At 35.5% G+C, this 23,265-nt stretch overlaps 1 protein-coding gene across 2 annotated transcripts in view; it reads right to left on the bottom strand.

Moving 5' to 3' along the window:
* OTOG (otogelin) overlaps positions 1-23,265 on the bottom strand; it is a 2,079,396-nt gene that overhangs the window by 818,579 nt on the left and 1,237,552 nt on the right. For both annotated transcript variants that reach the window (XM_044082876.1, XM_044082877.1), the window contains exon 29: positions 21,298-21,414. In XM_044082876.1, coding sequence (XP_043938811.1) covers positions 21,298-21,414 — 117 coding nt within the window. The remainder of the gene's footprint in view (positions 1-21,297; positions 21,415-23,265) is intronic.

Here is a 23,265-nt window from a genome sequence, read left to right as displayed (position 1 = left end):
AGAGAAGGCTGAAGAACTGGATGTTGACTGAAGGGAAAACACAACAGTTCAAGGTATTACTAAGGGCTCTAGCACCTCAATAAGAGGAGGAAATAAATAGAAATGAAGAAGAATGTCAGCTCCTCAAAACAGCATATGTGAGGACAACAGAATTGATGTGTCCAAGCTAGGTATGGAAATAAGGTACATAAGGAAAACTGGTGGTAAAATGCAGAAGAAAAAAAGGCATGCAGAAAAAGTGGGAGATAGAAAAAAACAGAGCAGGCTAGGAATGAATATTAGTTGGCTAATAACAAGGCTAACAAAACAGTTGCAGTAGCAAAGAACAAGGCAGCAGAGGCAATCTACCACCTTCTGAAAAGTAAGACAGTAACTGGTACAAAGAAACTATATCAGGTTACCACAAACCATGAAAAATTAAATAACCAACTATTCAAAAAAGCCGCTAAACTGCCAAGTCTCTTTTTACACAAAGCAAATTTATTGTAAATTTGCTTGATCTAAAAAGAGACTTGGCAGTTTAGTGGCTTTTTTGAATAGTAAACTATATCAGGTTGTAAGGCAAAGACAGAAAGATAAAGAAGATAGTCAGACACCTTTCACTAGGGATGCCAGCAACAACCTACTCATCAGTCCACAGGAGATCAAAGGCAGATGGAAGAAGTAATTCTAGCAGCTTCTGAATGAAGAAAACCTCAGAGAAATTATACTGCCTCAGACACAGCCAACAATGTGAGAGGAGGAGGAGCCCACCATAGAAGTAAGAGCAGCACTAAGGAAAATGAAGTCCGGGAAAGCAACATCTCAGATGTGGTCACAACAGATATGGTAAAGATGCTGGGTGAGATAGGGAAGAATGGGCTGCTGAAGGTACTTGTAGCAGTATGGAAAGAAAGATGTATCCCAGAAAACTGGAGAATAAGTATACTAGTGCCAGTGTTCAAGAACAAGGGGGACATCCACAACGGTGTCATATTGCTTGAAAGTTCTGGAGAGGGTGACTGACAAATGAATATGCAGAGTAGTATAAAGTAAGATGGGAGATGAGCAATTCAGATTCAGATCAGGATGCAACACAACTGACCCAGTGTTTGCAGTGAGACAGACAGTTGAGAAGAAGCTAGAGATGAGGAAAGATTCCAAATGGACATTCATAGACTTGGAGAAAGCATATGACAACGTCTCAAGAAAGCTGATTTGGGCAATCCTGCGGTGGTTCGAAGTCCCAGAAACATTGGTAAAATTAGTGCAGGCTATGTGCAAGGACTCAATGACTCAAATATGAAAAGTTTGGTTTCACAGAGGAGTTCCAAGTGGGAGTGGGAGTGCATCAGGGTTCAGCTGTAAGCCTACTGCTGTTCATACTGGTGATGGATGACATTAGCAAACAAGTCAGAGTGGACTCATTAACAAAGTTACTGTATGCAGATGATGTGGCATTACAGGCAGAATCTGAGCGAGAACTTCAGTAAAGAATGATCTCCTACAATACATGGGTTGCCCAAAATTCATAAGGACAGTCGCAACCCCCCACTCTGCCCCATCGTTTCAGGGCACAGCTGGGTGACTGAACCTCATTCCAAATATGTTGAACTAAAACTTAAATTTGTACTTAGTGAGTCTCTATCAATTTTAAAAGATACTGAACATGTTCTATCCAGTTTATACTCCTCTACAAATGGTGTCATACTTGATAATGTCTTTCTGACAACCTTGGACCTGAAAACCCTGTTCACTGTTATACCTAATGAAGTGGGTATTGATGCTGTCAGGTTGTTTATTTCTCATCATGGCCATTTCTCACATAACATGATTACTGTTATCTGTACTTTGTTAGATTTGATTCTATATAACTGTTTTGTGTTTGAAGGTCAGTATTATCTGCAACAAACAGGAGTAGCCATGGGCAGCCCCTGTGCCAATAGCTATGCTAATTTGGCTATGGCACATTGGGAGAATGAGCATGTTTATAATAATAATCCCTATAGACACTTTATCAAGTTCTACGCCAGATTTGTTGATGATATTTTTCTTTTGTGGGAAGGTAGTGAGGAAGAACTTTTGAATTTTGTCAGATATCTTGAAAGTACCACAGACTATCTAAGGTTTAGTCTAAATTACTCTTCCACATCTATTGACTTCTTAGATGTTACTGTATTAAAAAATACTGAAGGCACCCTTGAGACGCAGTTGTACAGGAAACCCTGTTGGAGGAATAGTTTACTCCATCGGTCTAGCATGCATCCTTCACATATTTTTTCTAACATTCTTAATAATCAATGTTTAAGAGCCTCTAGGCTATGTACCAATGATGTGGCTTTTCAAGAGACTATATATAAAATGGGTGAAGGCTTTAATGTTAGAGGGTACTCACAAACCTCAATAAATAACTCCAGGACAACTGTTTTATCAAATCGATGCACTAGAGGCGCTCCCTATTTTTCTTCAAATAATCATACTACAAATAAAAGAGAGGTTGGTAATATGGATTGCTCTCCCAGGATATTTTTTAAATATTCTAATAATATACAAATTACTGTAATGTTATTAGAAAAAATTGGCCTGTTCTTTTAGCAGATGAAAATGTTAGACAGGTGGTGGAAGATTATCCCTACTTTACATTCAGGAATAACATGTTACTTAAAAGGCTTTTATGTTATGGCCCAAGGTCTATATGTACCCTTCCCTGTTATAATTGTTAAGCTCGTTCTGCTACTTCTCCAGATCCCTGTTTTACACACCCTATCACGGGACGTGTTTTTACACCTAGATTTGTGGCAACATGTATGAGCAGGAAATTAGTTTATCTTGCTATATGCTGTTGCTGTAATGGTTTCTGCATTGGTAAGACCACACGCCAGCTGAAGGAAAGAATTCTTGAGCATTTAGGAAACATACGCAATCAGGTTATATCTAATGCCCTAGCTAATCATGTCTTATCTTATCCAGGCCATATTACCTTTCTATTTAGGGTTCTGCAAGTGCTGTATCTCAGAGGAAGAAGAGGTGATTTTAACAACACTGTTGAATTATGTGAACCAAAGTTGGTTATCTCTATGAGAGCTTATGAACCTCCAGGCCTTAACAGTGGCACCTCCCTTAAGCATGCCTTAGTAGGCAGAAGATGATATAAGATCATTTTTGTTTTTTAATTGCTTCAGTTTTAATTGTTTCTTACTGATTGGCTGAGTACTTTTTTAAAAATATGTGATTTTTACTTTCATTTGTTATTTGGTCTGATGAAGCGGTAACCCCGCAAAAGCACTAACCTTTTTCTAATAAACTGTTTGCTGTTTTACATATCTTCTGGACATTTATTTGGCTGGACCATGGTGGTTTGACTCACTTATACTTATTTTTGGATTTGCTGCTTTGTTTTGTGAGTCTCCTTTAGCAGTGGGATAGCTTACATATTTTCAGTTTCTAGCCCACAGACCGAACCTGCCTGGAACCTCCTGAGATCAAGATCCCCCTGTGCTATCTTCCTATACATCAAGAGTGTATTCTAAGTAGCTAATCTGCTTCATCTTCCAAGCCCACAGATCAACCCTGCCTGGAATCTCCTGAGGTCAAGATTCCCCTGTGCTGTCTTCCTATACATCAAGAGTGTATTCTAAGTAGCTAATTTGCTTCAGCTTCCAAGCCCACAGATCGACCCTGCCTGGAACCTCCTGAGATCAAGATTCCCCTGTGCTGTCTTCCTATACATCAATAGTGTATTATAAGTATGTCCAGCCTAAACTGTTAATTATTGTACTATATGCTACCTGTACTGCTGCACCTGTGGTGGCCGAAATTTTGCACATCCCCAGGCCTTTTCCTGTTTCTCTTCACACTAACCTGCCCCCCACTCTGCTATCTACCATCTAACTTACCTGCTCGCTGCAACCTCTCCGACTGTCTCTCACTGCTTATCCTATTTCTATAGCATTTGCTACTGCAAACTGAACTCCTCTATTTTTCTCTGTCCATCTCCTGGTCTTTCTGTGCTCCTAATCTACTGCCTTCTAACCTTTACAGAGCCACACAGTCTAGTCCTTTCTCGCTGATATAGTTTCCTCCCCTTCCTTCTCCTGCTCTCTAGTCTACCATATTTACCTGCTTTTCTGATTGTTTCTTGGTATCATCTCAGTGGGTGCTGCCTCACTTGATTCGCCCTCACTACTCTTGGGCTCTCTTCACTCCCCTACCCTACCCCCATTCCCAACCACCCCCACATCAATTACATTTATACTTGACTATCCCTCCCCTTCCTCTCAGTCCAGCCACTCACTTTCCACTTCCTGCTTATTAATTTAACCCCTCCCCTCTCCAGCTAAATTATACGTAAACCAGACCCTCCAACCCTAGCTAACAATACCAGCTGCATACCTAACCTTCTCAGCTACACTTTAGTCTATTACTTACCTACACGCACCTATAACAAATCAAAATAATAATGCAACTCCTTCTCTTTACCACTACTACTTTCCTGTTCCTCTAGTCTATTACCTCTTATCACTCCTACCTTCCCCACCCTCACACCTGTTCCCCAACCTCCTGTTCCTATATAAATATACATTCTGACTTGCATCATTATCTCACCATCTTTCTTTAACTTCTCTTCCTCCTGTCTCCACAAACTAACTATATTTCATACCCCTTCATACTCCCCCAAATACAAAACTAAATTCTACAATCTCCTGTTACCTTCACTCACATGTCACATCATTGATCTACTATGCTCTGGTGACATCCACCCAAATCCAGGCCCCTCCCTCTCCCATTAATCTCACTTCACTGAATTCTCCCTCTACCTCCTCAGCATCGCACTCTCGCAACCTAACCCATCCCCATAGCACAAACACACCCTTACTGGAACACCTAACTATCTACTCCATTAATATACAAAGCCTAACCAATAAAATTACTGAACTTCACTCCTGGATAGCCCAAACTACCCCACACATTCTTTCTGTATCTGAAACATGGCTCAAATCTCATATCACTAATAAAGAAATACTCCCACCCAGCTATAACATATATTGCCTTGATAGAAGCCCAAAGAAGGGAGGTGGAGTAGCCATCCTCTATAAAGATGGCCTAAATCTCTCACCTGTCACCATCCCTATCCCCAACTTCCACGAAGCTGAACTTATCATCCTAAACTACCATCTTAATCCACACAAGAAACTTGCTATTGCTGCCATCTACATCCTCCCAGGAAACAATATACCCATCCTAGAAAATATCCTATCCTAGTTTACCAGTAATATACAGTATGAAACCCTAATTCTAGGGAATGTCAATATTGACTGGTCCAAACTTACAGGTGACTCACCCCAACTCAATATCAACCTCAATGGTTTCCATCAATTGATAACATCCCCTACCCACTTCTCTAGAACTTTATCCTCCAGCTCAACCATTGACTGAATTCTAACTAACTCCCCCTTCCGCTACCAAAACCCCACAACCTTACCTGACTCTCAAAGTGACCATCTCCCCACATACATCATTAGGCACTCTACCCACTGACACAAGGCACTCCACTACAGAGACTGTCATAAACTCTCTAACTTTAATACCACCCTATTCAACACCATACTGTCTAGCTTTGACTCGCCCATCCTTAGACTTCTCCCACTCGATGACGCAGTCAACAAATGCAACATTTTTCTACACACCCTAAACTCCTTTGCTCCCTCCAGAAAAATTCAAATCAAATCAAATTATGCTCCCTGCCTCTCTAAAGATACTAGATCCCAAATGCATAAAAGAGACAGCACCTGGAAAGCCTGGCATAAAACAAAGGAACCTTCTCTATTTCAAAAATATAAAGAATTGAGGACTCTAGTTAAGAAACTAACTAATAAGAACAAAAAGTCCTACTATAGCTCTGGACAACTAGACAACAGATCCAAACCCCATAAATTCTGGGCTACCCTCAACAATATCCTCTCTCCTGGTTGCCCTTCAAATCCCTCTCCTTACCCAAACAAATCACCACAAGAAACTGCTGCTCTCCTTAACAAGCACTTTATTGAAACAGTCTAGAACCTCACTCACACCAACCCAAACACAACTACTCCACCAGCCCCACCTGACCATCTAAATAAAAATCGCTTCTCCTTTCAACCTGTCTCCACCTCCTACATTAAATAGCTTCTTTTGAAACTTCCTGCTCACCCTCCTCTGATAATCTCCCCCCATCTTTCCTCAAACTTGTTGCCAACTCTATACCCTATCCTGTATCAATTCTCATCAATAGATCCATCCAGGAAGCTACAGTTCCATCAATATGGAAATCTTTCTACACTATCCCCCTCCACAAAGGTGGTAATTCTACTGACACATCTAACTACTGTCCTATTGCCATCCTATCACCCCTCTCTAAGATACTAGAAAACTTTATTCACTCACAACTCCTGACATACCTCCTCCAACAAAACCTTCTCACTCCCACACAACATGGTTTCTGCCCTAACCAGAGTACATCTACTGCCCTTCTATCTTTCACACACACACCATAGCAGAAGCTCGTGACAACAATCTACTTGCATCCTGTCTCTTTCTTAACCTTTCCAAAGCCTTTGACACAGTATCTCACTCCATCCTCCTAACCAAACTTGCAAACCTTAATCTATCTGCTACCTCCCTTACCTGGTTCTACAGCTACCTCTCTTGTAGACAACAATCTGTCAGATGACTATCTTCCTACTCTCTCTATATTTCAGTCCCTACTGGAGTCCCTCAGGGCCCCATCTTGGGTCCCCTACTATTTAATGTTTTCAGAAATAAGCTCTACACATCTTGCACAAACTCTTCCCTCATCCAATATGCAGATGATTCAACACTCATCTCCATCTCTTAACAACATCTCAGAACTACATTGCCTCACTCAACACACCTTTCTTACCACTGAAACATGGTTGTCAGATAATCAACTCATCTTCAACCCCGAAAAGACTAAGCTCTTGCTTCTTCTCCACCACTCATTTTCCCACCATGAATCCACCTTTACTATCACTTTCTCCAACAACACAATCATTCGGCCTGAATCACAAACTAAACTCTTAGGTGTCATAATAGAGAATGATCTCAAATTTAACCAACACCTTCTCCAATGTATAAAAAAAAAAACAGAAACTAGGTTTGCTGTATCATAATAAAAGGTTTCTAACTCCAAATGCCAGACTCACCCTAGCTCACTTCTCTATGCTGCTCCAGTACTAACCTTTATCCAGCACACTATCTTGACTAAACTCCAACAGACATATAAAATTGCTAGATTCATTACCAACTCTCACTACACCTCACTTCACTGCCTTGCCCTAAACTCCCTGCAATGGTTTGAATTCCCACAGCTACTGTTAGCATCACAATTCCAAATTATACATTCTACACTATATAAACCATCTTCCTGTCCAGCTCTCTCTATCCTCGTATCCACCTACTCTCCATCTCAGCCCCTGCATACCTCTAACCAGCAACTACTAGCAGTCCATCCACCAAAGAAAAATTGAGGGCAAATTACTAAACAAATGCTCAGTTGCCGAGTCCTGGAACAAACTACCCTTAGACCTACGTGCCATTATACATCCATCTCACTTTAAAAAAGAAGTTAAACAGCATCTGCTCAACTCCAAAACTTGTGCCTGCCATAACCTCTCCTAACCCCCACTTTCATAGTTCTTAGCTCCCACCCATTCTACCTTGTCTGCTATGAACAACCCACCAAATCTCTCAAGTATAAAGCAAATATACTTTCTAATCACAGAGTATTATTCATCTTTAAATATTTTTACATATACACGGCCTCATGCTGGTATACTACCATATTCTTAATCCCTTTTCTACTCTTCCTATTATAGATATATATATATATATATATATATATATATATATATATATATATATATTACCTCTCTTTTGGCTTTATCTTTAGATATGACTAGCATATTTCTCTTTTGGCTTTATCTTTACATATGGCTAGCAGATTTCTAGATGTACCTGTACCTTGTTTCACCATTACTACACAACTTTCCCATACTGTAGACTAAATGGGAAACTTAGACTAAATGGAATCTTTTTTCTGCAAAATGTTAAATAAATGTAACCAACTGTAAATTGTTTTTCTCTGTAAAACGTTCACTGAATGTAACTAGATTTTATGTTGTATTCTCTAACTGGAGCTTTTCTCCTTGGGTCTCCACTGAAAATGGGTTTCTAACCCAGCTGGACTAACCCGGTTAACAAATGTCAATAAATAATAAATAAATAAACAAATACATGCCTTACAATAAGTGCACATGCCTGTACTTACCACACAAGTGTATTAGTGTGATAAATGTGCGATACTGCTGACTGAGTACAATGTGCGTGTTACAGTGCATGCCACTAATCACTGCCACCATGCCTCTGTGGCAGTTAGAGAATCCTTCAGCCCTGCGCAACCTGTCTTTCATGGCATCTCTTTTTATTTCAAAGAAGTTATAATCTAACCTTCTTCATTCCTTATCAAATCCATCATTGAATATAATGCATCTTTCAGCATGTACCTTGTAAGAACCTAAACTGGCTTCTGAGACCTCATTGTTTATCATACAAAAAGGTCTTTGTTCCTAGTGTCCTTAGCAGCTCCAGTAGATTAAAATCCCTGTCCCTGTGCTCAGTGTCATAAAGACTCCTGAGGGGGTGATCTCTGTCTATCTTTTCATCCTGTGAATGACCAAGAACTCTTTAAACTCCTTCACCTAAATAGAACAAGTGGTAAGGCATAAATGTCCAATAGAGACCTAAACCTATACTACCACATCAACAACACTAGGTGGTGTAGCAGATACCTGACTTAAAGTATCCTCTGCTTCTGGAACACACTGTTCCTACCTATCAAGCAGCACACTTTTGTAGCTACATTTAAAACCAGGCTGGATGACTGGATAGGTGATCATAAATTTTTACAAGAGGCATGTAGAGAAGTTCTACTTAATGACGACATTTGTAGTTTCACACCAGTACTGAATGCTGTGGTTAAGCTTCTTGATGGTTTCTTTCCATTCTGCTAAACATATATATTCACTAATTGCATGCCTCAGCCTTAGGCAAAAAATGTCACATCATCCCACTTCACTAGGGAGGTAACTCTGACAATATATCCCACTTTAGACCCACTACCATTCTCTCCTCTCTTTAAAAAATTCAGGAAAATGCATTCATTATTGATTAATGACTCAGTTACAAAACTAACGACATCCTTACCACCACACAACATGTTTTCAGACACAGCACAGCACTACCACAGCTCTTTTAAACTTCAACATCTCCATTAACCCTGCCAGAGAAAAAAGCCAAATGCCTTCTGCTGTGTTTCTGGATTTGTCCAAGGCCTTCAATACTGTTTGTCATAGCCTTCTTCTAAAACAATTGTTTTCACTTGGCCTGTCAAACAGTTTCACCAACTATCTCTCCAACTGCAGTCTGTTAAATGGATTAATTCTTACTCATCCTTCCTACCTGTCAAACAGGTCTGCCCCCAAATTTCATACTGGGACAGCTGCTTTTCAACATAAATACCAACAACCTAGACTCTGCCAAATGTCAAGAATCCCTCATACAATATGCTGATGAGTGCACAGTAATCTCTTTTGATAGTAACATAAGTACCCTACAACACCTCACCCAAAAGTCATTTTCATCAATGGTAAGCTGATTCAATAAGTCCCAGCTTCTATTCAATCCAAAAAACAAAGCTGTTGCTATTCCTTGCAAATGATCTTATAAGCCTAAAACAAAATTTGTTGATAACAACATCTGATAACACTCATATATGTCATCCCCCATACCAAGCTAAGAATTTGACTTACATGTGCAACAGGCTATCAAAAAAAATCACCAAAAATTAGGGGCACTGTACAGGACAAAGAAACTACTTAACCGATTCATCCAGGAAAACTCCTGGCCTCTACACTCCTACTCGCTACTTTATCGTATGGTCCCCCAGTACTGCTTAACTTTCATGCTTCCATCCAAAATAAACTAAATCAGTGCTACAATAAAACAGAAAAATGTGTCACTATCTCATCAAACAGAACCCATCAGTGCTTGATTGGCTTGAATTACCAAAGCAACTCACAGACAACCAACTATTCCTCATCCACAGATTAATAAACAAACCAGAACAAAGCAAAACTCTACTAGACTTATTACACACATACACCCCTGCTAGGCCACTTTGATCTGAAAATAAAATGCTTCACACTACCTCAAACTACAGCTGTTAGGAGGAACCTATCTCTTTTCCAACTACATAGCCCACTCCTGGAACTCTATTCCCTTATCCCTTAAACATACCAGCAACCTTTCCAATTTCAAGACCAATCTAAAAATATATCTACTTGACACCTGGAACTGTACCTGCACAACCCTCAAAACAAATGCATCACCACCTACTCACTATAACTATTTCTTTCTCAAAACTCTAAATTCACTAACACCTCCAAATCTTAGCAGGTAGTTATGGCCTAACATCAAAAGAAGCTCTCAATTTAACGATACATTACTACTAATGCATGCTCTTTTATCTCTTCAGCCAACATGTACTACTATTTGTTTTCCTCTCTTGCATCCATCCATCTCTCGAATAATAATCAACTCTCTCCATGCCCTTAATTTTCCCTCCTGTTTATTACTCATCCTCATCTCATTCAATTCCAAAGTCTGTTTTGGAATACTCTGTTATTCTTCACCTCCATACATTATTTGTAATATAGTTAATATTTTGAACAATTCTGTATTAATTTCCTTCATGTAGGCCATCTACTTCTGCAGTTTGTCTAGCTACTTACAGTACATTTTGTATTCTTTTTTTTTTAAAAAACTTTATTGATTTCAATAATGAAACAAATATTACCATAAAATATTTTCAAAAATTCAAGATGAATAAGTAAAAACAATTTGAATTAAACAAATGTGACTAAACTATTTACAAAGACATTCACAAATGTACAATATAAGAGTATTGGTATATATCAAGAGTTTGCTAAGAAGACAGGTTATTTTCCAAGTAATTCATATAACTTATTAAACATATTATAAGAAGTATTCCTGATGGATCTAGATTTAATGGTCAATCGTTCCAAAAGACAAACTTCAATAAGAAGGTTTTTAAATTCTTAAAATAAGGGAGAAGTGTCAGATTTCCAATTTCTTGTTATAATTTTCCTAGTGACTGCAAATATAGACCAAATCACAGGATATTTAAATTTCCTGATGCATCCTGGTACTGGTGTATTAAATATAACCAGAGATTTAGAAAGTGTAAAATTGTAAAGGCTTGTAGAAAAATGTTAATGTCTTCCCAATACTTTAAGGCTGCACAATCAAAAATATATGTGACCAATCAGTATTCACTTCTTTTTTACATCTCCAACAAATATAATTTTTCTTCCTAAATTTACTTAAGGAAGAAGGAGTAAGAAATGAGCTATACATATATTTCTAAGTAAATAATCTCCATTTAGTCAATGAAGTGGTCATATTAGCAGATTCTAATATATTTTGTTTATCTTGGTCATTAGGAAGATAATTGCTAATGGAAAAAAATATTTCCAGTAACTATCAGGATAGGCATCAGTATCAGTTCTAATTGCTTTATATATGTGTGATAATTTTGTTTTTAGTAGGAGATTCATGTTGTGTGGATAATATCAAATAGTGTAAAAGTTTAGGTATTGACTTTTTTATTATTAGGGACATTGTATCACAGTTATTTAAGAGAAATTGCCTACATTCCTGTAAGTCTAGCCATAAAAGAGTATCGATTTCAAATTCAACTTTCAGATAGTCAGTTGATTTAAATTCATCATTTATCATCATCTGATACCAGTATATTAAATGTTTTGGTTTGAATAATGACATTTTTGTGTAGTCAGAAGAGATAATAACTCCTTGAGTGAAAGCTATAGGAAAAAGAGAAACAGCCAATCTTTATATATAGCAGATTTAAATATATAGTTTCTAAACATTTTTAAGAGAAGTGTCATATAATTAGATGTATGTGTATAAAGAGAATATATAGAAACATAGTCTTTTAATATCCAAATTAATGAATTCTTCACCAATATTAAGTTTTGAGAGTTAATATTGTTATTTGAACCACCAGATAGTATTTCTATTTTTTTTCCATTTTGCAGTGTATTCTAGATCTATAAGAAGGGAGCTGGATTTAATCACTGAAGAAATTGAATATAATTCCAGATTGGGTAAACCTATAAAAGCATTATCCTAATCTCTCATATGGTAGGATAGTGCAATTCTTGATTTACTTGGAAACCATGAGAATTTCTGAATCATCAAATTGAATTTCTTAATTATTATTTTTGGAGGAGGTAAAGACATTGATTGTATGATATAAAGTATTTCAGGAAGTAAAATAATTTTTATGATTGAACATTTTTCTTCCATAGTAAAATGGATATTTTTCCATTTATTTATGAGGCCTTCAATTACAGATAGACTAGTATTGTAATTTATCTGAATAATATTTTTGATATTTTTAGTAATTACTAAATATATCTGTTCAGCTTTTGCTAAATATTTTATGTAAATATCGTCTAAAGTGTATTTGTTCAAACAAATTGGAAGAAATTTTGTTTTGTTATTGCTGAAGGTTAGTCCAGACTTTTTTTGAAAAATGTCCATATTTTTAAAGACTGCAGCAACATATGAGTTATTTTCCTCTGAAGTTATAAGTATATAACCTACAAACATTTGTAATTTGGAAGACACATTAGAATTTAATTTGAAACCTCCAATATCTTTATCCATTCTAATTAGATTTGCCCACAGTTCCATTACTAATGTAAAGAGTAAAGGGATAAAGGGCATCATTGTTTAGTTCCTCTGGTTATTTGTATATTTTGTGAAATACTGGCACCAATTTTGATATGAGCTTGGCTATCTTTATATAAATATGTAATAAAACATCTAAAATTATTTGAGAAATTTAACTCCTCCATTAGTATAAATAAATAATCCCAATTAACTGAATCAAAGGCACAGTTTGTATCAAGACTTATTAGTGTTAGGATTTTGTTTAAGTTCTTAACTGATTTGATCAAGGTAATAGTTCTTTTTATATTACCATATGTGTTTCTATTTACAATAAAACCTGTCTGGTCATCATCTACTAGGTTTGGAAGAAAATTCTTTAGCCTATCAGCAAAAATGGACATGAACATCTGTTAATCAATATTTAATAAAGAGATTGGTCCATATGAAGAACAATTAGTGGGGTCTTTATTAGATTTCAGTATAGATTATATAAAAGTATATTTATAAGAAGGAGGGATAGTAATGTTATTTTGAGAGATATTAAAAAAATTTATGAAGTAAATTTAATACAATTTTGGGTAAAATATTTTAGATTTCCAGAATAATGCCATCATTACCAGGTGCTTTATTATGTTTTAGCTTACTAATTTGATTTTGAAGGTCAATAAAAGATACAGGTATATCTTTAAAGGTGACTTGTTTTTCTGTTCAGTGTATTTATTAATAAAGGATTTGATCTCTTCTTTAGAATCAATCTCCCTATGTTTTTGGTTAATATTAAGGAACAATTCTCTGAATTCTATTAGAATATTCTGTAAATCAGAAACCATCTTTCTTTTTTAGGAGAGAATATCTCATTAGTATGATTAAACTTAAGTCTTTTGGTCTTAGCCAATATATTTAAAGATCTAGGATTGGTAGAAAAGTTTACAAATTTAAATTTCTCTAAACTAATCATGGTTTTATGATTCAAAATCTCCAAGTATTTATTGCTTAATGAGATGATTTTTTTTTCTTTTCCATTTGCATCCTTATCTCCCCTATTGCTAAATTTCAAGTTATCTAATTCAAGTTGTATATCCTGTAATTCTTTATCCCATAGTTTATTTTTCTTATTATACAAATTAATGATTTTTCCCACATAAATAAGCATTTAAAGCATAGCATATGTAAATTTCAGAGATGTCATTTGTAGTATTTAAAGTGATAATGTTTTGAATTTCTGATAACATGAAATCTTTAAAGTCTTGTCATTTTGTAATGTAAACTGGTATTGTTTTAATCTGGATGTTATAATTTGTATTGATTAATAACTCAAAGATTATATAATTATGATCTGATAAGGGCCATGAAATGACTTTTGTTTAAGTTAAGCTATTAGTCAACTCATTATAAATTAAGGCTCTGTCTATTCTAGAATGAGTTTTGTGTGTATGAGAGTAAAAGCTAAAAAATAACAAATTTGGTTCCACAAAATTATTGATATCTTTTAAAATATATAAATCTATAAATTCCTTTAACAATTTAGCTGGTGCTAAAATCCTCCTTTTACTCTTAGTATTAGTGTCACTGTCATTTAAGATACAATTAAAGTCCCCTGCTATTATAATTTTACCTTTAGATAAATGAACAATCTGATTTAAATGTTGTTTAACTTTATTCGCCCCAATTTCTGGTAACCAGTAAATGTTTATAAGGGTAAATATATTGTTATTCAATTCAATAGTTGCTGAGCAAAACATTCCTTTGTCATCTTTATACACTTCTATTATCTTGGGAAGATGTATTGTGTTACTCCATAGAATAGCTACTCCTCTTTTCTTTTGAGAGAGTTCTGAACTTGATTAAACAGTATATGATTTAGTATTAAGTTTGTTGATATCATCAGTTATTAAATGTGTTTTTTGCAGAAATATTAAATGTGATTTGTGGAGTTAAAGATATTTAAGTAAACTTCCCCTTTTACACGGGTTATTTAAGCCATTAATATTGATTGAAATACCTTTTAACAAAAACATTTGAAATTGTATCTATAGGTTAGATTTAAGTTGACTATTAACATTTTCGTTGAAAAGACTACATGAGGAATACCATCAATAATCTTACGACTAGTAGGAATCAATAAATCAAGTGATGACCCATATGTTATATTTTTGCATACTAAAAAATAGTGAATGTAAAGATAGCAACAAACAATGAAAAAGTAGATATATAAAATGAAATTTACTCAAGCCCTTTTTGGAGTTTGACACTCCCAATTTGAGTAACATTTACCACTCAAACTGCCCACCTAATAGCAACAGTTAATCAGCTACTGTCAACCAGGTCAAAAACATTGAATATATTTATATGGTGATTAAAAAAATTCTCATCAACTACTATAGTAGATTAACCACAAGTAGCAATAATCTCTAATTCTATGGAACAAACATAAAGAAGAATATATGTCCACAGAATAAAGTCTAATAATAGAAATGTATAATAGAAACCATAAAACCTTTGTTTAATAATATAGATTTGGATACAATTTTCTTATACACTGTTACTAATTCAAAAGGAATATAGATTTTAAATATTCAGGCTTTAACACAAAATAACCTTCTTGAAGGTTCTATTAGAGAACATTACAATTGGTAAGTTATTAATCCAGAAAGAAAGTATTACAGTCAATTTTGTAAAGTGAAATACTTAACATATGTACACAAATCAAATCCTATTTATGCTCATTCCCTCCTTTTTCTCTTTTATCTTTCTTCCCCTCCCTCCCCACTAGTTCATGAAATCAATTTGTTCATAAAAAGAACTTGCACTTTTAAATATAGGTTTTGTATACATCACACACCTGAATATAAACTTTTAAGCATAAATAAGGATATGGTCTGTGTATGCAACAACATAATTGAGTGAGGTAGAGCGATAAGCATATAGCAAACAAGTGAAGCTGCAATATCATTTAAGTACCCAAGCATATCATACACAAAACATGTGATAACTTCAGTATACATATATTACATATGAGGGTGATGTTCAGGCTTAACCTATATCAGTTAAAATATCAACTATATCTTTTATAATAGCTTGGATAGTTGAGAGGCAAAAGTAAAAAATAGTGTTGTTTGAATAAGTTAAAAAAAATCATATTAATAAATAAGCCATTATTACTGATTGTTGTAATGTTGAATTAACTTCTTTAATCCCCATTTAAAAGTTTTAAGTAAGGCAATATAAACTGCAGACCTTAAGTCTCCCAGTACATTCTATATTTCACATACACTATAATGTTTATGCATGCAAGCATTAGGTAGTAGTAAACTAAAGTAGTAAACTAAATGGAAGTGAGAAATAAATCCAGATTTTGTGACCAAACATACAAGTGTAAAGTATAAGTGTAACATATCAAAACAATTCTATTATAGTGAGATTTTTTAGAAAAATGAGTATACGCTCACAAGTTACGTGGCTAGACAAAAAATAAATAAATAATTTGCCCAGAACACTTGTTATAGGTCAGGAGAATCAAATTATTAGTGTATTTCTTTCCTTTAACTGAATTCACCTGACCTTACTCCTTGTAAGCTTTCAAATAATTATACTATATAATGCCCCTCACATTTAACCCTTTTCCCTTTTTTTTCTTTTTTTTCTTCCCTTTTTTTTATTCATTTATTCACTGCTTCCTTAAAGTACAGACATCATATGAACATGAATGGGTAAAATAGTCAGTGTATGCTTGTGTAACTGTATAAAACAGAAGACTGTGTTTTGTGATCTGTTGAAATCATAAGAGTTGAAATTGGCATCAGATGATGACTTTTGACTTGAATGGTCAGACTATAGAGAGAAGCAGATTTAACTTGAGTGCACTAATGTTTATTCACTGAGTGAACTAACTTACAACTTAAAGCATGAATAAGGGTATGGAAGCATCCTAAGTAAGGTATGTAAACAGTTAACAATTGAAAGGAATGTGTATATCTACTAAAACCATCATAAAAGTACTGCAAGTTGCTGCATAGAAACAAAGGTGGTGTGTGCTAAGAAATGAGCAGGCAGTGAAGATAAACCTGGTTGTAGATCTGTACACTCATAGGGGTTAGTAACCATTTTGACATTGTGTAAGAAGTCAAAACTCATGCTGCATATAACTAGCACAAGATTAAAAGTAGAAAAAAGGGATATTTACTGAAATGCTTTAAACTATTCTGTTCTGTTTTATCCATTCCAATCCGTTCGGTGCTCCATGTAGCATTGCAACATTCTATCATGCTGAAATGATGTCATGGTTTGGTTCAGAATTCATAGAAGTCTGATCGCTTAGTGATGATGCTTGGATATGTCGCCCAGCATCCTGAAGCCTCTAGAGAAGGTTTACAGAGAATTGTAGCAGTTTCAGTGGGAAAGTGTAAGTAATATTGACAGAAAGCTGCACTAAGAAGCCTCAAGCTTAAAATGCATATTCAAAAAAGAAATGCACACCTAGCTACTCATGCTGCAAAATTTCTCTTTAAATCACAGCATAACAAATAATTCAATAATCCAAATGCTGCGTTAAACTAAAAAGCAAACAAATAGTAAGCAAACACTTCTAGACATGTCAATATGTTAAGCTTGAGAAATATGAAGCAGAACAAAACCGCATATTCAGGAATAAAAACTAACTGGCTACAAATACAACTGGACAACCCAAAACAAGCACACTATAACAAACAAGATTACTGATCTGGCTGTAGGACCAGACTGAGAAAAGAACATAAAGCAAGCAAACATTTAAAAAAATAAACCAATTCCTCAGGTGCTGAGCATAGTTAATTATATGGTAGCAGAGTAAATGCAGAGCATATATAACTATAGGACAACATTATACTAAAACAAACTCCCCTGAGTTTTCTCTTTCTTTTCTTTTTTTATATTGTTACATAAATAGACCATACATTCAATTTATTTCCAAGTAGTGAGGAAAAAAAAAAGAAAAAAAGTAAACAATTGATGTTTCAGAAAATGTTCTACAAGCTGAGCTGAGCATAATAAGGAAATAAGTAGGTGTTCATCTTTTTATTTTCTTCTTTTGATCGGAAGATTTCCAAGAACCACTGTCTGCTATTCTTTTCAAACTTGCTTTAGCCCATTCCATTTCCTCAATTTTGTCAAGTATTTTATTAGAGCTGATGAATGAGAGAATAGCATTCAAGTCTTCAAATATTTTTGGTCCATCTTGCAGTAAATTTTTCAGTCTAACCGGGAATAACAAGTGGGTTTTTATTTGACATTTTTAAGTTCTTTAAAGGCAAAAAGAGCTTTCTTTTAGATATGACCAAAGGGGAGTAATCATTATCAGAATGAATGGTGGTGTCTTTTATTTTATTGGGAGCCTTTGCCCAGGCTGTTTTGAGTATCATTTCTTTGTCATGGGAAGAAAGGAATCTCACAATCACAGATTTTGTTGAATTGTTCTTAAACGATATTAGAGATCTGTGGGCTCTTTTGATGCCATAAGATAAAGCTTCGAGGAGATCAAGAACTTCTTGTAGCCATAATGTCAGAAAATTTTACCCTCTATGTTGTCTGGCAAACCAAATATTCTGATGTTTTTTCTACGGAACCTGTTTTCCAGGTCATCCACTTTTGATTGAAGTATTGTATTCTGTTTTAGTAAGAATTCTATATTATTTTCCCCTTCTTGTAACCTGCAGTCCATGTCACTGAGAGCAAGTTCAATCCCAGAGATTTGTTTTTTTTTCTGTTGCTGAAGGTCTTCATATAAAGTTTCCATTTGCTGAGAGCATTTCTCTTTAAATTGTCTAATTTCAAGTCCATTTTATCAGTTTTCATAGACAAATCCTATAAGTTAGACAACATATATTGTAACTCCTTTTTAAAAGATGTTTCCTGGTGATTAGCTTTAGTGAAGCTTATTTTGAAGTCCAGTGATGAGAGAAAGTTATTCAATGAATTTTTGACAGGAAAAAATTAAAAATTCAAAATTATTTTTATATACTATCCTAGACTATAATTAGGAGAATCTAGTAGTGAAAACATATCACTTCTTAGGATAGCTATAAACAAAAAAATCCTGTCATAAAAAATTGAAGTGACAGAGCTGATAAGAACTGCTGCTAGTCAGTGCTCTGCTCATCTTGGCCATGCACCCCCCCCCCCTACATTTTGTATTTTGAATATTTCTGTAAATGTATTTCAGTCTGTTTGTATTTATCTGTTGTGCTAATTTTCTCCCTTTGTATATAATTACTTATTAGCTACTGCAAAAAATGTTTTTGTGTGTATATTTGTGAGCCTTTCGACCCAACTCATTATAAAAAAAATTAATCTGTTGTTGGGCTTTCTCCCCTTGTATATATTTACTCAACTACTGTTTAAATGTTTTTGAATCTCAGTTTCCTGGTTATCAAAGGACAAATAAATAAAATAAAAAAATGTAAATAAGTTAAATAAAAATCTCTGAACTTTTAAACTTGTTAAAGAGTTAGTACACAACATGTTAACACCAGGGCTTTTTCACTGTGTAACAGTTACAATAGTTTGTGCTGGTTTCACACTGTTCACATACTGTTTTATCATTTGCTTACACAGAAGAATGGAAAGAAGCTACAAGGTGATCTCTCTGGTAAGGGTGGTGGTATATCATGCATGATACCTGTATATAAATGCTCAAACCAAAGGGTAAAAAAGGTCGTACACACCAATTATTCCAGGAAAGATACAACTAAGCAAGAGACTTCATTGTGTGCTACCCTAAATCTTTTGCAGGAGAGGACCATGGGATATATGCAAATTACTGTTTAGGGACATACCAGTGTTTCAGTTACCTAGCTTCTGAACACCCATGACTTTTCACTTTTTACTTTGTAAGTCTTAACTGGTGCATTCAGGCCAATAAAGCCAAACTCCATTACCTGCAGACTTGCCATGTTGTGCCCTTTTTCTGAGCTGTCACTACAGCATAAGTGGATTGTTTGGCTATACTTTAGAAACACAGATCTTAAGGCCAAACTTGATGACCATTAACATTAAGGTACTGTAAAATATCCCAAATAGCATCCAAACCAAAGTATTTATTGCATTATGTTTCAGTATACCATCAATAAACATGAACTTCACATGCCACGGTTAACTACAATACATGTGCATGACTTGGCGTGTAACAGTTTTACATAGATTACTCAAATTAAATACATGCTATCACACTATTAATTCAATTTCAGCATACTTATCTGTACACATTTTATGTTTCTGTGTCACAGCCTCTTGACTATTTATAACCTTCCCCCTTCATTCCACTGGGTATGAGCTATTCATTGGGCATGTTTACTGAAGCCTTGTCAGTGTTGACCATGTGACATAAATACGATTTTATGCTGTGGGATTTAACCTCAGTCTGTGAGGCACCCACACTGCTCCTGTGTACCTACCTTGTAAAAGATCAGTTTGTGAGAACTTTGTCATGCCTACTGATGTGCCCAACATTTCATTGTTCTCTGAGGAGAATGGAATGTTATTTGTAATGTTAAAGTGGCTGGCATACCAGACCTCTGCTGTGTAAATCATCTGTCTGTCCTTGAGTATCTTAAACTAATGTTTTCAAGGAGAGACAGAGAGACAGGAACATATGCTTGCAATACTAAGTGTCAGTAGCAAGACTATATGCCCAGCTGTTATAAGCCAGAGGCAGCTGCTACAGAACACTGCTTTGCTTATCAATGATAGGGGCTGAAATGACCAGTGATGCAAGGATCACAATGCTGAGTCATTTCTGCTTTCATATATTGTATATATGTTAATATAAGTTATTTGCATGAGCATTTGTAATCATCCTGTTCTCATAGCCCCATTTTCTTGTTCCATCACTCTAGTATTCCAGTTACATTTATTTTTATTTTTAAAATGACTAGTCATTTTATTCTCTATATCCTCTTCCATCCTCTTTTTACATAGCAGCTCACCTTACATCACATATTGTATTGCATGAACTTCTTAAATATTTCTTTAGTATATGTACAGTGACTTTACAACATAGTTCCTCCATCACTGAATACTTGAATTTCTTTAGAGAGAGAGAGGAGTGTGTGTGTGTGTGTGTGTGTGTGTGTGTGTGTGTGTGTGTGTGTGTGTGTGTGTGTGTGTGTGCATATGTTTGTGAGAGGCAGAGAGAGTTTCATGCATGTAAAGTACAACACAGCATGTAAAATACAACTTTTTATTGCTATTATTTTGTTTTTTTGCCTGGCAGACACCTGCCCAGTCAGAGTCAGAATTACATAATCATGATCCATGTGCAGTTACAGGAAAATATGTGGTCTCTGAGTTGCAATAGTTTGTTAGAAAATAATGCAGCATTTATTACTGGCACTTTGGAACTGATCTGAATAATGTGCCTTGCGGGTGAAAGAAGTATTTAGAGATACAGATATGCTTGAGATTTCTGAGAGTACAGGGAAAAAAAAAAGTGATGTAATTATGGGTACATACCACAGGATGGCAAGTTTCAAACACGTCACTTAACAATATTCCACACTCCTTCTTGGCAAAAGGCTCCCTCAAAGGATTCACAATGCATGGATTTCTGACATCAGGGCTGTTCATACACTAATTCACAAAATATCATATTTAGTACACACCAACATTAAAATCAGATTTTTATTACCTCATAATAATGAGATCATTTTTTAAATTTTTTTTCTTGATAGTCAGTATTTTTGTTTCACTGCTCAAAAAACAAATCTGAAAACATTAATTACACTGTAATAAATTTAGTAATATACAGAGACACATTGCACAAATACTGAATGCTGAAATAAGTGAGGTTAAAGATTCCCAGCGGACACTGAGCTGAAAGAAAATAAATCATATAATCTAGATGTTGATAGCCAGAAGCTTAAACCATTTTAAATTAGGCTTTTACTACTTCAGTAGGTGTACAAAATGCATTTATAAATGCAGGAGTATAGTACTCCTAAGTCTTACCTTTAGTATAACCGTTCTCATTAGCAAGGTTATGAGCCTGACAACAGGTTAAGTCTCTTAAAGGCTATGTGAGGCAAACCATTGTTGATATCTTTTGAGCATACTTTTCACATGTCCAGATTTTCTCAGAATGTCCTGTTTTTGACTCTTGGTTTTGGTCTGTACCTCATAAAAAATGTGGTTTTCTGGATTTCTGGGCAAATCAGTGAAGACTGAATTCACTAAATAATAACAGTCATTTGAGTTTCAGGCTTCATATCCTTCAGAAAATGTATAACACCAATGCCTTTTATTCTAGAAATTTCAAGTTTATAAGAGCAATATGTAAAATATGTCCCTGTTTTCAGGGCTTTGCCCCCCCCATTATTTTTGGCTTTGTCCAGATTTTTATTCTAACAGGTTGAGAGGTGCTACTGGGTTGCTCTACTCTCACAAAGCAGAGAATTATTGCAAAGTAGCACTTAGGACACTGCATTGAGGCATACTATGCTCAGATAGAAAAGAGTCAACGCCATCAACTGTGCCCCCCATACGTCTTCAGTGATGTCATGACTTACTTAATACTACTTTATCTGTTTGACTGTCTGTGTGAATCTAGATGACTGGTCATTTTGATAACTTTGCCATAAATATTTCCTAGTGCCATTTTGTATTGTCGACAAAAGAATTGTCTAGTTTTGATTGCGATCTACCTCCTACTGCTATCCTAAATAATAATGGAAAATTCCTAGTTTGCTTTCATTGGGGGAATGAAGGCACAGGTATCATACCTGCAGGAGTAGATACAGGTTCTGGGTGTGGCTAACCTTAAGTGTCATGTCACAGAGGGAGATACAGTAGTTTAGTAACCATACTGAATGTGCATACAGAGTAGTGTGCATACAGGGCATAAGCAGGCCACATATACAATATACATGTGTCCTATAAGTACATAATATAGGCAGGTGCACAGGGATGGCAGCAGAAATATGTACCTGTTCTATATCTACATACTTTGCACCACTGTTTGCATGCACAGCACAGAAACGTGTGCATGCCATGGGTATTCAAAGTCTCTCTGTTCCCACTTGTATTATATTTTCACAGACTGGGCTACTGCTATGGTGATACCTGTAGAGCTGGGTCAGAGCAACAGGATGGCATCAACACCTTTGCATGGTCTGAAGATGATTCAGAAAGACAGACTGAGATAAAATTATTTAAAAAAACAAGGAGAAGATATAACCTCAAACACACCTAAGCTAAAGCCTGTAAAACATGAACAGTCACTATCATTAGGGGGCTTACATATGACGAAGAGCACTGGCACCATTCTCTTGCTAGAAGTAGAGCAACAGAGCAGCATTCTCAATCCAATGGGTTTATGCCCCATACAGCAGCAAATTAGGGGTTCTCAGCACCCTCCCTTGTCACAGACACCCTCTGATGTGTGGGTCATGCTAGGTCTCAGTCATCAGATGTGCAGTGCTATTA

The sequence above is a fragment of the Protopterus annectens genome, chromosome 9.part0 (assembly GCF_019279795.1).
Source record: "Protopterus annectens isolate FY-2018-M chromosome 9.part0, PAN1.0, whole genome shotgun sequence".
NCBI classification, from domain to species: Eukaryota; Metazoa; Chordata; order Ceratodontiformes; family Protopteridae; genus Protopterus; species Protopterus annectens.
The sequence above is the reverse complement of the archived record's forward strand: the minus strand, read 5'-3'. Positions and strand labels throughout refer to the sequence as shown.